At 41.3% G+C, this 15,885-nt stretch overlaps 1 protein-coding gene across 11 annotated transcripts in view; it reads right to left on the reverse strand.

Moving 5' to 3' along the window:
- The window catches only part of tex11 (testis expressed 11), a 150,940-nt gene that overhangs the window by 62,671 nt on the left and 72,384 nt on the right, over window positions 1-15,885 (reverse strand). For all 11 annotated transcript variants that reach the window (XR_011342918.1, XR_011342919.1, XM_069893077.1 and 8 more), the window contains 2 exons: window positions 7,645-7,747; window positions 5,726-5,850 (listed from right to left, as the gene is read on the reverse strand). Coding sequence is in view for 9 of the 11 variants with exons in the window: in XM_069893077.1 (XP_069749178.1) it covers window positions 5,726-5,850; window positions 7,645-7,747 (228 nt within the window). In the remaining 2 variants the exon portion in view is untranslated. The remainder of the gene's footprint in view (window positions 1-5,725; window positions 5,851-7,644; window positions 7,748-15,885) is intronic.

A 15,885-nucleotide genomic window follows, 5' to 3' on the forward strand; every position in this document is an offset into this window, starting at 1 on the left:
ATTAAAAAGAGGGTTGGTGCGAGAACGCAGCCTTGCTTCACGCCATTGTTAATGGAGAAGGGTTCAGAGAGCTCATTGCTGTATCTGATCCGACCTTGTTGGTTTTCGTGCAGTTGGATAACCATGTTGAGGAACTTTGGGGGGCATCCGAGGCGCTCTATTATTTGCCAAAGTCCTTTCCTACTCACGGTGTTGAACGCTTTGGTGAGGTCAACAAAGGTGACATAGAGTCCTTTGTTTTGTTCTCTGCACTTTTCTTGGAGCTGTCTGAGGGCAAAGACCATGTCAGTAGTTTCTCTGTTTGCGTGAAAGCCGCACTGTGATTCTGGGAGAACATTTTCGGCGACACTAGGTATTATTCTATTTAGGAGAATCCTAGCGAAGATTTTGCCTGCAATGGAGAGCAGCGTGATTCCCCTGTAGTTTGAGCAGTCTGATTTCTCGCCTTTGTTTTTGTACAGGGTGATGATGATGGCATCACGAAGGTACTGAGGCAGCTTTCCTTGGTCCCAGCAGAGCTTGAAAAACTCATGCAGTTTGGCATGCAGAGTTTAGACTCAAAGGAAAAATGCCAACAAAAAATTAAAAACAGAAGTTCTTATTTTAGTGAATTCAGAGAAATACCATACAGTATTTTCTACTCCCCTTTATTTATAGCCACTGTTTGCCCATTGCTCTCTTGAAGTAAAAATAGTCAAAATAAATTGAGCATGACAACTACCCCTGGAAAACATAAAATCCAAATTTTCAGGCAGGCCCATGATGCACAAATACACTCCTAAAAGATTGCTAAATTTTCTGAAGCAAACATTATTCATTAAACCAATGATTCAATATAAGCTCATTTTAGCATGGGACTGCAAAGAAAGTATGATGCAGAAACATGCCACTTGTCCCAACCATTCCATTACCGTTTCAAGTCAAGTTTATTGTCATCTGAATATACAAGTACAACCTGACAAAACAGAGTTCTTTGGTTTTGGTTCAAAACATGCAGGCACACAACCAGACATAACACACATACAGACAAATAATACATACACAGGACAAATATTTCATCTATAAAAATAAATAATTTTTGTTTTGTACAAGTCTCAGATGGTTAGTGAGCAGTTCCTTTGGTCATTCAGCATTCTCACTGCCCATGTGAAGAAGCTGTTCCTCAGTCTGGTGGTGCTGGCTCTGATACTCCTGTATTTCTTTCCCAACGGGAGGAGCTGAAAGATGCTGCATGCATGGTGGAATGGGGCCTCAATGATATTGCACGCCCTCTTCAGACAACAATCCCAGTAGATCACGTCAATCAGGGTGAGGAAGACTCCAGTGATCCTCTCTGCCACTCTTATGGTCTTGTGGATTGACCTCCGATCCATTTCTATGCAGCAACTGTACCACTCTGTGCTTCAGCCAGCCAGGACATTTTTGACAGAGCTCCTATAGAAGGTTGAGGTAACAGTGGGAAATAGCCTTGCCCGCTTCAGTCTTCTCAGGAAGTGCAGTCACTGTTGCACCTTCCTGACAAGTGAAGAGATGCTGAGTGTCCACGATAAGTCACTAGTTCAGTGAACTCCAAGGTACAATGCTCGCTACTCTCTCTATTTATTGATGATGTGTAGTGGAGGGTTGTAATTCCTAGTCCTCCTGAAGTTCACGATCATCTTCTTCATCTTGTCCATATTGAGACTCAGGTTGTTTCTCTCGCACCATTTCACAAGATTTTCCACCTCTTCTCCAAAGGGCAACTCATCATTTTCACTGATGAGGCCAACTACTGTTGTGCCATCTACAAACTTGATGACACTGTTGGAACTGGATCTGACAATGCAGTCATAGGTCAGTAGTGTGAACAGGAGGGGTCTGAGCATGCAGCCCTGAGGTGTGCCAGTGCTCAGTGTCATGGCGCTTGATATTCTGCTACCCATCTGTTGGGAAGTCCAGGATCCAATGGCAGGGGCCTGAGCATCCCCTATCATTCATATTAATGTCAAATGTCCAGTCACTGGAGAATAAAATTAATGACCTGAGGGCAAGGCTGCTTCATCAGAGACAGTTTAGACAAATCTTAGTTGTTTGCTGCATCAAGACCTGACTAACTGAGAACACACACCGAACACTGCTATTAAAACCAGATGGTTTCACCATTCATAGAGTGAATCGGAACCCGGATTGAGGAAAAGGGGAGGGGGGCAATGTGTGCTTTTTCGTTTATACTGTGTGATGCACAGACATTGGGGTTAAGTCAATCTCCTGTTCTACTACCTTATAGCAAATCTTAGTGAAATGCAGACCCTTCTATCTCCCCCTGAAAGTTCTCATCAGTGATTCTTACTGGAGTTTATATCCCTCCCGACGCAGATTACAAACAGGCATTTGCGGAGCTGCATGATTTGGTCAATAAACAAGAGACAGCCCAGCCTGAGTTGGGGACTTTAACCAGGCCTGTGTCGAGAAAACCCTGCCCAACTACCACCAGCATGTAACCTGCTGCACCAGAAGTCCCAGGACTCTCAATCTCTGCTGCACCAAGATTTTAAAAAAAGGCCATATGTCATTTCCCAAGACCGTATTTTGCAAGTCAGATCACCTGGCTGTGCTCATTCTGCCTTCATACAGAGCCTAAAAAGAGAGGCGCCAGAGGTCAGGACAGCTAGAAGGTGGTCACAGGAGGCTGAAGAATAATTAGAGAACTTCCTTAAGACAGCAAATTGGGTGGTGTTCAAGGACTCAGCTGAGAATCTGAATTCCACCAGGGCTATCACAGACTTTGACTATCAACCAGTAACACTTACATCAACAGTGACAAAGTGTTTTTAAAAGTTGGTGTTGAAGCGTATCAGCTCCTGTCTGTACAACGAGATGGATACATTCCAGTTTGTCTATCTCAGCAACAGACCATCTCACTGGCTCTACACAATGCCCTGGAACATCTGAACAGAAAAGATGCATTCATTAGGATGCTCTTTATTGACTACAGTTCGGCATTTAATATCATCATCCCCTCAAAATAGATCCAACAATCTCCAAGATCTAGAACTCAACACCCTACAGTGTAATTGGATCCTGGATTTCCTCAACTACAGACCACAATCAGTGAGGATTGGTAAGAACATCTACTCCACAATCTCCATCAGTACAGCAGGATCACAGACCTGTGTTCTTAATCCCCTGCTCTACTCACTTTACACCTACTACTGTGTGCCTCAGTATGACAATAACATTATGCAGAAATTCATTGACAATATCATGATAGTGGGTTGCATAAAGAAAGGTGAAGAGTCAGCATATAGGAGGGAGATTGAAAACTTGGCTGAATGGTGGACCACAACAACCTTGCATTTAATGTCACCAAAACTAAGGAGCAGATTGTTGACCAGGAAGGGTAAACAAGAGGTATACACTCTTGTGATCATTGGGTGATCAGAGGAGGAGAGGGTGAGCAGATTTAAAATCTTGGGAGTCACAATCTCAGAGGATCTTTACTGGAGCCAACACACTAATAGCATCATAAAGAAAGCATGTCAGCATCTCTACTTTGTCAGGAGTTTGTGGAGGTTTAGTATGACATCAGAAACCCTGGCAGCTGCATCACGGTCTGGTATGGGGACTCCAATACACTTGAGCATAAAGCCCTCCAAAAGGTAGTGGACACAGCCCAGGGCATCACAGGCAAATCCCTCCCCACTATTGAGAACAACTACTGGGAGCCATGCCAACAGAGAGCAACAGCAATTATCAAGAATCCACACCACTCAAAACATGCACTGTTCTCGCTGCAACCATCAAGAAATAAATATAGGTGCCACAAGACTCGTACCACCAAGTTCAGGAACAGCTGCTACCCTTCCACCATCAGACTCCTCAACAACGAACAATCAGGAAGACAATTAAGGACCCTTGTGCACTTCACTGATTTGTTTATTCTCTCTGTATTACACAGTCAGTTTATTTACATTCATCATCTGTTTCCAGTTCTTTATATGTTTATATGTATATGCTGTGTACAGTTTTTTTTGCATTACTATTAAGTGGTAATTCTGCCTCACTCTCAGAAAAAAGAATCTCAGGGTTGTATGTGATGTTATGTATGCACTGAGAAGAAATCTGAATTAAAGAGAGGGGTGTTGAGTCCCAGCGAGGACAGCTTCTCCACCATCTAGGGAATAATCATATTAAACGCCAAGCTGAAGTCAATCAACAGCAGCCTGGTGTATGAGGCATCGCTCTCCAGGTGTGCCAGGATAGATTGAATTGACCAGGCTATAGCATCATTTATGGAATTTTCTTCCATAGGCAAATTGAAATGTTTATACTTCATTCAAGCCAAAAGGTGGCTCTCTAGATAATGGGGAATGGTCAATATTTTCCAGGGTCACGCTTTAAAACATTGTTGTCTGTGGATGTAGGTTGACAAGAGAATATTGGTCTTGCAATTATGTGGAATGTCTATTCTCTTTTTATTCTTTTCTGTGCATTCTTATCTTCCCTTTTGTGTATGCTTCTCCAATCTTTCCTGAATTGTACTGATTCATAAGCTCTTCAATTGCTCCTTAACCATATAACCATTTACGGAGCGGAAACAGGCCATGTTGGCCTTTCAAGTCTGCACCGGTTCACTGATTTTGTGCGCCCTCTTCAGGCATTGGTCCCGGTAGATCTTCATCAAAATTCAATTATCATGTTATAAAGTGCAATATTGCACAAATTTCAATTCATTCAGATATAAAACAGAGATGCATTAGCAGAAAGTAAATTAAAGTGCTTCTTTCAGTCAAAAGAGAATTCTCTGAGACCCTGAAGCCCCCAAACCCAGCCCTTGTCCACAAGCAGCCAGCCACCGCCCCCACCCCCCCCCCCCACCCTCCCCCCCCCCACAATCCAGCCCAAACCATCAAATGCAGTTGCCTTGTTTAAAAAAGGTAATGGGGAGAATCCTGGGAATTATAGACCAGTATAGGATCTATGAGCATTTGGAGAAGGACAGTCAGCATGGCTCTGTGAAGGGAAGGTCATGCCTCGTGAGTCTAAATGAGTTTTATTTGAAGGGGGTAACAAAGGAAATCAATGAAGATAGGGTGGTAGATGTGGTCTACATGGATTTTAGCAAGAATTTGACGAGACTCATTCAGAACGTAATTTGGCAGGACTTGTTGTGGTAATGAAGTTCACAATCTTACCAATCTTCGGTGAAAACATCTTTTCTGATTTTTAATGGATTTCTTGGTGACCTGTTCTATGCCACAAATTTTAAAAAATCTAAATCAACCTCATCAAAAGAGGCGGCACAGTTGGTATAGCAATTAACGCAACACCTTTATGGCACCAGTGATTGGTACAGGGGTTTGAATCCCACACTGTCAGTAAGGAGTTTGTACGTTCTCTCCACATCTGCATGGGATTTCCCCAGGGGCTCCAGTTTCCTCCCAATATTCAAAGCATACTGGGGGGGTGCAGGTTAATTGACTGTAAATTGGGCAGCACTGATTCGTAGACCAAAATAGCCTGTTATCATGCTGTTTGTCTGAAGTTAAAATTTAAATTTAAAAAACTTGATAATTTTATAATGGAATCAAGAAAGTCTGCAGATGCTGTGATTGTAGTTAATGTGCTGGAATTAGCAGTTTAGATCAGCAGTCAGTGCATTTATTTTTGCTAAAGTCATTTGCAACAATTTAGAACATTTCATTCATTTTCAACATTCTGTTCTTTTAAAACTATTCTCTGTTACCTCAAGAGCAATTTGGGCAGCGAGACTCAAAATATCGGTCACTGGGATTCTGTTGGTTAACAGATTATCCTCGTACCATTCTGGTTTTTCTGCAAGTTTCCCTACAGCTTTAATTGCCTGGTCAGCTGTAGCACAATAGAAATGTACAGCAATTAAGTATTTCTAGTCAGAATTTACAACAATTTAAAATAACTATTATTTAACTTGGAATACACTTTACTTTGGCAGTAGCTCATGGTTAATAAGTAAAATTTAACATTTACACTTTATACTTGTCTTATTTAATGTAATACCATTCAAAAAGTAAAAGTACAACTGTATTTTCTGGCTTATTTACATTTCATTATCCTTCACTTTCCTCCCAAACTTTCTCAAAACCATGCAATCTAGCAAGGGTTGGCAAATAGATAAGTTCCTTGCCTTAACTTTTAATTGAAATTTGTGCATCTCTCCTACCCAACCATATAAAGTATAGATCCCCCATCTCTCATTCCCTGCCACAATCCCACTTGCCTTCCTCCATGAAATTTTAGTAAAGATACAAGTCTATAAGTTGATTTGTCCTGCAAAGGTGAATCTGGGGCAGAAAGCAACTCGCTTGTGAACCTGCTGACAATGTAGATCAACAAATTGTTTTTACACAAACAAGGACCTTATCTTTCAGCGCTACAACCAGCAAATTAGGTTGAATCTAATGTGAAAATGGAGGGAATGGCTTGTGGTCATAGGGAAGCCCACATTTACAGATGGAAAAGGTTGGGGTATCAAATCAGGAATTATGCTTCCCCTGGTCAGTAAGGGAAGAGATTGAACTGGTGATTAAGTTACCATTTAGGGAGTTTGGGTGAGTTGGTAGGTGGTCAGTCTTTGTGAATATTGGCTTAGATTTAAGAGTGGGGGTGAGTTGTAAATGAGCTGCTGGTAACTAGAGAATGTCAGATACATAAAAGAGGCCACCCCAAATTTGATTCTTAAGCCTAACTTACGACCTGCTTAGGAGGTTGACAGGTGCTATGAAAGCCTGCTTCTATATCAGTGACCCACATAAGGTCCAGTCTTTGCATGCAGTGAAAATTCTTGAAACACACAAGTCTAGGAATCTCTCTGGGAGTGTCTGGAACAAGACCTGAGAACTTTAATCCACATCATTTTTAACCATGCATGATCTTCAGAGAAATTGTATTGCAAAGTGCATAGAAAAACAATGCTCCACTTTCTGTGTATTTTCTCGTAAGATTCAACATCATTAAGGGACTGGTGGTTATTGGATGTGTGAATTTCTTGCATAAGGAACACAACTATAGACCTTTAATTTTCTAACAGTCTAACAAACATTTTAAAAAGCAAAAAAATTGCAGATGCTGGTTTTATATGAGGATTGTGGAGAAACACATGGCCTCCCTGTCTGGAATATTGTGGATTGTGGGAGGTCATGTATCCTCCTGCACTGAAACTTATTCTGAAGTCACATCACCAATCAAGTGGACTCCGGGCACTCATTAGTGCACACCTTGCCATTGGCGAATTTAAACTATCTAGGGACATTATAGCCTTAATGCCAAGATCAGAACTGTACTGCAGTGTCCTTTATGTAGCTTGAGCACTTCATCAAAATATGAGAAAATGCCGGCAAACATCTGAACAAAAGAATTGGGGTGGGGGAGGGGGGGGCAAAGATGATAGGTGGAGAAAGGAAGAGGATGACTGCGCTGGATGGGTGAAAAAACTGGAAAGACAGGAAAAGGAGGGAGGGGAAAGAAAAGGCAAGCAGATTTAATGAAAAGCAATAAAGTCAATGTTCATGTCATGTGGCTGGAGAGTGCCCAGATGTAAAATAAGGTATTGTTTCTACAATCAGGGTGGTCTCCACATAAAATAATTGATCCAAGTATTTCCAAAATTTTCTATTTTTACCATACCTTTTTGAAGGTCACCTTCCAAAATGGCAACTTTGTAAACACTGAACTGTGTAAAGATATTATCAGGGTCAATTCGTTCTGCTTCTTGTATGGCATCTTTTGCCTAAAAATGAAAAAGACAACATTGAGAGAGAAGATGCATTAATTTACAATCTAAAATAGTCTAGCCATTCAAAATCAGAATTTATTGTAATGAACATGCAACAAAATTGGTTGTTTTGTAGCAGGATTGTGTGTGGGAACCGTCAGTCACTGGTTTGTTAAACATTGTCGACTGTGTCTATTGAGGTCGATCCTGGAACGGCAGGCTCTGTCACAGTTGCTGCATGGACGAAAGCAAAGTTGGAGTGGGCTCTCCAGGGCACAAGCCAGTGCAGAGTTGATATGGAGATCCGTCTGTTGCCCATGTTGGAGTCCACAATCAGCTCCTTAATTTTACTAATATTGAGTGCAAGTTTTTTGTAGTGACACCACTCAACTAATTGATCTATCTCACTCCTGTATGCCTCCTAGTTGTCTTCTGTGATTCTGCCAATGACCGTGATGTCATCGGCAAATTTATAGATGGCATTTGAACAGTCATGTTGTTCAGCAAGTAGAGGATTGGGCCTAAGCACGCATCCTTGAGGGGCACTTGTGTCGATTGTCAGTGAGGAGCAGACATTGTTTCTGATTCATACTGACTGTGGTCTTCCAATGAGGAAGTCAAGGATTCAGTTGCAGAGGGAGATGCAGAGGCCCAGGTTTTGGAATTTGCTGATGAGTACTGAGGGTATGATGGTGTTGAAGGTGAGCTGCAGTGGATGCAGATTAGCCTGACATACATGCTGCTGTTACATGCTGCTGTTATCTTGGTGATCCAGAGCTGAGTGGAGATACAGTGAGATTGCATATGCAGTGGAGTGATTGTGACAATAGGCAAATTACAATGGGTCCAAATCTTTATTTAGGTATGTGTTAATTCTGGCCATTTCATCACAGAAGAAGTGAGTACTACTGGGTGAGAGTCATTGAGACAGCTCGCTCTGCTCTTCTTGGGCACAAGTATTATTGATGCTAAATCAATATACAGAGGTACCAATCAGAGAGTGCAATACTGGATCTCCTATTAGGGAAACATGGTAGGACAAGTGACAGAAGTATGTGTGGGGGAACATTTTGGGACCAGTGATCATAAAGCCATTAGTTCCAAGTTAAAATATGGAGAATGATAGATCTGGGCTTCATTTTGATATTCTAATTTGGAGAAAAGCCAATTGTGGGGAAATGAGAAAGGTTTTAGAATGCATGGATTAGGATAAGTTGTTTTTGGGCAAGGATGTGTGAGGTAAGTGGAGGATCTTCAAAAGTGAAATTTTGAGAGTATAGAGTTTGTATGTTCCTGTTAAAGTGAGCAGGCTTAGGGAACCTTGGTTTTTGAGGATCTGATTCTGAAGAAGTGCAAAGTGTACAGCAGGTATAGGCATCATTAAGCAAATGAAGTAAATGAATATATTTTTAAAAAATGCAAGAAAAATCAGCAAGGCTAAAAGAAGTGCTTGGACACCCTAAACAGAGCAACCCCATCGTCGCTAGGAGTGGGTTTTACTGGTTCTCAGGACGAGCCATCAATCAACTAATCCAGTCCCGTGCATGAGAGTTCCCTCGGGACCAATGGCATTGAAAATAGTATAAATAATTGTAAGTAAAAGGATTCATTCTTTGGATTTGGGAAAACACTGGTGCCTGTCGTTTCTCTCTGGGTCTAAAGAGGTGAAGCTTGTATTTCACACAACGCATGCACAGCACAAACATTCGGCACATTTACAACATTTTGGTGACGAGATGACAATGTCAGTCACAATGGAATAGCTGCAGTTGTCCTCAAGCAGCTGCAAAGAAACTTTGAAGAAATACAAGCAAGGCTAATTCACTAGATGGCAGAGAAAATATCCATTGGGACTCCAGCCATTGGCAGAGGTGAGTCTGAAGTTGATTCAAACTTCGCAGATGCTTTAATGAGCTATAATCACAGTTCTCATTTGACCCAGAGTCCAGCACATTTGAAACTCGGTTTAAAAAAAAAATGAAGGCTTATTTGCAGTTGACTGTGCCAAGTTCAATAATGCGTTGAAAATTAGGCTGTTGTGGAAGTTTGGGACTTGTGAACACAAGCGCTATAAAAAGTTCATTCTGCCAAAACTTCCCATGACCTCAGCTTCAGGGAAATACTTAATGTGTTGGCAGAGATATTCGATGAGCAAACATCACTGTTCAACATTTGGTATCAGTGCCTCAAAATGACTAAGGCACTGAAGATTTCATGACATAAATAGGTATGGTGAATCGATAGTGCGAGCTTTTTAAACTCCCTACGCTAACTGGAAACCAGTTTAAGTGTCTAGTTTTTGTAGCGGAATGCAGTCGCACAAGATGCCGACCTCAGAATACATTTGCTTGTGAAGATTGAACAGGAGTCAGATATGATTCTTCAAAGATTAACAGCCGAATACCATTGCTTAATTTAATCTGAAACGTGAGAGCAAAACGGTGAAAGCAGCTCACCCATCTTCAGGGGTTGTGTCCAGAAAGTTTGCCGACCATGCAAGAAAAAACAAAAGTGTGACCCACCCAGCCAAACTGCCCAGTGCCTGTTAAAACTGCAATGAGTGGCACTACGCTCATGACTGCCCGTACAGACTTCAACACTGCAGTAAATGCAAGTGCCTGGGGCATAAAGCAGAATGCTGCAGAGCTGGAAGAGGAAAAACATCTGATAAGTTCTCTTCACAGTGAAAAATGAAAACTATCAGAGCGACTTTCAAGGTGGCTAAGGCCAAATGCAGGAAATATGTGAAAGTGCACAATGGTATCCCAGTGAGGCTTCAAATTGATACAGAGTCTGACATTACCCTAATATCAAAGAAAATGTGGAAACATTGATCAGTCAAAGGTGACTCTAACCCAAAACACAGAACGGAACGCTTCCTGGGAGTGGGGGGGGATCTTGAAGTTGTTAGCTTCAGTTGACTGTTCCATCAACTTAAACAGCACAGAAGAAAATGGGACATGTTATCTGGTAAAATGTCCTAACCTTGATCTCATGGGTCTCAACTGAATCAAAACATTGAACCTTCTGGACCAGCCACTCAACAATATTTGCCACAAGCTACAAGTGTCACATACCCCACAAGAGGCAAATACCCAACAAAAGTTGCTGGTACAGCTAAACCAACGCCATTCAACTGTATTTTCCAAATGCCTTGGCTGGTGCACTAAAACAAAGGCGAATCTCTGTCTTCTGCCAAACGCGAAATCGACTTTCCAGTCAACATGACCTGTCCCATATGTAACACTAAGAAATGGAGCAAGAATTGGAACAGCTGCAGCATGAATGAATAAATGAACAGGTCAACTACTCATCATGGGCTGTACCTATTGTGGTAGTGAAAAAAAAATCAAATGGCTCCATATGTCTGTTTCCTGATTTCTCAACTGGTCTGAATGCAATACTGGACATCCATCAATACCCACTGCCATTGCCTGATGACCTCTTCACTAAGTTGAATGGTGGCAAAGATTGACTTAGCAGAGGCTTATCTACAGGTGGAGGTTGATGACAAATCAAAGGAATTTCTAACCATCAACATGCACTGTGGACTGTTCAGATACACGTCTACCATTCAGAGTGAAGACGGCTCCATCTATCTTTCTATAGATCATTGACACAATGCTGAACAATGTTCTGGGAGTTACAGTGTACCTAGATGACATCCTGGTAATGCTCAAGAATTGTTTGGTCATCTTGATTGCATTCTATCCTGCATCAAAGATTACGGTTTTTAAGTGCATCCAGAAAAATTCCCATTTTTCATTAAGTCAGTGACATATCTTGGTTTCATCACCGACGAACATGGATGACAGCCAGATCCACAAAACACTGATACTATCAAGCGCATGCCTGCACCCACAGATGTGACCATGCTATGTTAATTCCTGGGTCTTATCAGTCATTACAATTAATTTCTGCTGGAGATACATGTACTCTGCAATCCACTCAACAAACTCCTTAACATGGGTAGCAAATAGAAATGGGCATCAAAAAGTCAAGAGCATTAAATCGAGTTATATCGATGCTAAACTCAAACCTTCCTTTGATGCACTATGATCCAAACTTCAAGATTGATGTAGCTTCAGATGCATCACAGTCTGGGTGGGTGCAGTCATTTCTCACATATTCCCAGATGGGAATCAAAAGGCCACAGCACATGCAGCTCTGTAAAAGCAGCAGAGCATAACTATGGAAAATTGAAAAGGAAGTTCCAGCAATAATTTTTGCGGTGAGGAATTCCATAAAAGGCTCTATGGACAGCAATTCACGCTTCTGACAGATAACAAGCCGCTCCTAGCAGTAGTTGGTTCAAAGAAAAGAATCCCAATTTACACAGCAAACTGTCTGCAAAGTTGTTACTTGCTTATGACTTCAAAATTAAATACCCTCCGACCTCAAGTATCGGGAAAGTTGATGCACTGTCATGACTTATTCTTTGGCTTGGTTTCGCGGACGAAGATTTATGGAGGGGGTAAATGTCCACGTCAGCTGCAGGCTCGTTTGTGGCTGACAAGTCTGATGCGGGACAGGCAGACACGGTTGCAGCGGTTGCAGGGGAAAATTGGTTGGTTGGGGTTGGGTGTTGGGTTTTTCCTCCTTTGTCTTTTGTCAGTGAGGTGGGCTCTGCGGTCTTCTTCAAAGGAGGTTGCTGCCCGCCGAACTGTGAGGCGCCAAGATGCACGGTTTGAGGCGATATCAGCCCACTGACGGTGGTCAATGTGGCAGGCACCAACAGATTTCTTTAGGCAGTCCTTGTACCTCTTCTTTGGTGCACCTCTGTCACGGTGGCCAGTGGAGAGCTCGCCGTATAATACGATCTTGGGAAGGCGATGGTCCTCCATTCTGGACTTATTAGTGAGCAGGAAATCAAGCCAGAAGATATTCTTGTCGTGGAACTCTCTGAAGAGGCAGAGGTCAACCAGGTATTCAAAGATGTTATTAACTTACTGCCATACACAGAATAAAGAGACAAGCAACGAGTAAAGACAACCTCCAACAAGAGATAATGCATTATGGATTATCATCGATCGGGGTGGCAAAAAATGTCCATGAATAGAAATCCAGCCATTCTTCAAAAGACGAGAATCACTGGCAATCACTAATGGATGTCTGATGTTTGCAAAAAGTATTGTGATTCCCAAAGCTCTGCAATCTACAATCCTCAAACAGTTTCACAATGGACATCCTGGAACAAATCGAGGGAAAGCACTTGCACAAAGCTATGGTTTTTTTGGTGTCTGATGGATGACCAGATCGAACAACAAACACGGTCATGTATCCAATGTGCCTTGGCTGTGAAATTCCCTGTTAAAATGAATCTACATTCCTGGCTTCAACCAAGCAGGCCAAGGAATTGCCTTCATATTGATTATGCAGGACCAATTGATGGAAATCACTACCTAATCATAGTGGACACATACTCCAAATGGCCTGAGATTATCAAAGTAGCCCAATGAACTGCATCGGTTACATTCATGGAACTCAAGTCCATATTCAATCACTTTGGTTCTCCTGTAACATTAGTTTCAGACAACGGGACACAATTCACTGAAGCTGGCTTTGATCTTTTTGCAAGCAATACGGCATCACACATATTCACTCGCTTCCATATCATGATCCGTCCAATGGTCAAGCAGAATATTTTGTGGGTATGTTCAAACAAGCTCTGAACAAGGCCAAGGGGAAGGGTGCAACAGAGGAGATCCTGCAGACATTCTTGTTAAATTATAGGATCACTCCAAACCCACGAACTCCAAGTGGCACTTCGCCTGCTGAAAACCTCTTTGGTAGGAAAATAAGAGCAGCATAATGATGTCATATTTCCACAAAAAAACCAAAATTTGGAATGAGAGATTATGATATGGAACAACAGTATAATTGCCAGTATTGATCCAAAGAAAGCATGTTTCATATGGTCAATGTGTGTTGGTGCAGAAATACAGAGATAGGTCAGATCTATGGCAGCTGGAAAGAATCCTAAGAAAAACTGGAGATGTTCGCTACCATGTACGAGTTGAACCAGACATGTCAACCCACTGCGACCAACAGAATGCAACCTTGCTGAAACAACATCTGTGCAACTTAGCCTGGATGCCCTGTTGGATACATTTGAACTTCAGAAACCTTTAAACCACCAATCACACAGAAATGAGCCTTTACCTTCTACATCACTGAAACCTGTAAGGAAGTCTCAAAGAGTTCGGAAACCAGTGAAGCCCTTCCAAGTGAATCCCAGACTCCACTCACATGAGTAAGCACATCCAAGATACTTGGATGCCCTAAACAGAGCGACCCCACTGTCGCTAGAAGTGGGTGCTACCAGTTCTCGGGACTTGAGACATCAATCAACTAATTCAGACACGTGTGTGAGAGGGCTTGCCAGAGTTCCTTCTAAACCAAGGGTATTGTAAATATTATAAGTAGTTCTCTAATTGTAAATAATTGAATTTGGGAAAACACTGGTGTCTGTCATTTCTCTCCGTGTCTAACGAGGTGGAAGCTTGTATTTAACACAACGTGGGCACAGCACAAACATTCGGCACATTTACCACAAGAAGACATGAATTTGCTTTGGCAGACAATGTGAAGGAAAATCCTAATAGTTTCTACAGGTATATCAAGAACAAAAGGATAGTAAGAAACAAAGTTGGTCCCCTTTAAGATCAGAGTGTCAGCTTTGTATGGAGCCAAAAGAGATGGGGGATAATCTTAAATGTATTTTTCCCTATCAGTATTCACTCAGGAAACGGGCAGAGTCAAGGGAAGTAAGGAAAACAAGAAGTGAGGTCATGGAACCTATACAGAGTAAAGAGGAGGAAGTGCTTGTTGTCTTAAAGCAAATAAAGGTGGATAAATCTCCAGAGCCTGACAAGATATTCCCTTGGACCTTCAGGGAGGCTAGTGTAGAAATTGCAGGGGTTCTGGCAAAAATGTTTAAAATGTCCTTAGGCATGGATGTGGAGACAGAGGATTGGAGGGTAACTCATGTTGTTCCGTTGTTTTAAAAAGGCTACAAAAGTTATCCTGGAAATTATAAGGTGGTGAGCCTGACATCAGTAGTAGGTAAATTATTGGAAGGTGTTCTAAGAGATCAGATATAGAATTATTTGGATAGCCAGATAGTCAACATGGTTTTTTGTGTTGAAAGTTGTATTTAACCAATCTTAGATTTTTTTCAAGTTACCAGGAAAACTGACAAAGGAAAGTTGACAAAGGAAAGTCCACATAGACTTTAACAAGGTCCTATGTGGGAGGTTGGTCAGGAAGATTCAGACGCTAGGTATTCATGGTGAAGTAGCGAACTGGATTCGACAATAGCTCAAGTTTGTCACATAATATGGGAGAATTACCGTTTTTTTTTTCCTTTTCCTTTTAGAAAACGGATAAGTTTGTCAAATAATATGGGAGAATTACCTCTCTTTTTTTCCTTTTCCTTTTGGAAAACGGGTAAGTTTGTCACATAATATGGGAGAGTTACCTCACTTTTTTCCTTTTCCTTTTGGAAAACAGATAATTTTGTCACATAATATGGGAGAATTATGTCATTTTTTTTTCTGTTTCCTTCTTCTAAGGATTAGCATAGTGTGAAATTTTGTACATAAAATAGTGCAGAATTTGATAATTGTGATAATGTGTTGATTCTTCTTTCTTTGTATATCAACATGTAGTTCAGTTTTGGTATTTTATTGTATCTATCTGTGATGTTTCTTTGTTTTGTAACTCCTTGTTGATTGAAAATCTTTAATAAAAATAATTTTAAAAAATAAAATAATTCCATAATCTTTACATACAGATGAATTTGATTACATTGGCTCTGGGACTTTATTTGAGATTCTCTACAGTTAGTGGAAGATTAGTGGAGTCTGAGATAACTGCAAACAATGTCTCTCCCAATATCTGACTGATTCTGATTGACTGATTCTGATTGACTGATTCTGATTGACTGATTCTGATTGACTGATTCTGATTGACTGATTCTGATTGACTGATTCTGATTGACTGATTCTGATTGACTGATTCTGATTGACTGATTCTGATTGACTGATTCTGATTGACTGATTCTGATTGACTGATTCTGATTGACTGATTCTGATTGACTGATTCTGATTGACTGATTCTGATTGACTGATTCTGATTGACTGATTCTGATT

The sequence above is a fragment of the Narcine bancroftii genome, chromosome 8 (assembly GCF_036971445.1).
Source record: "Narcine bancroftii isolate sNarBan1 chromosome 8, sNarBan1.hap1, whole genome shotgun sequence".
Lineage (NCBI taxonomy): Eukaryota > Metazoa > Chordata > Chondrichthyes > Torpediniformes > Narcinidae > Narcine > Narcine bancroftii.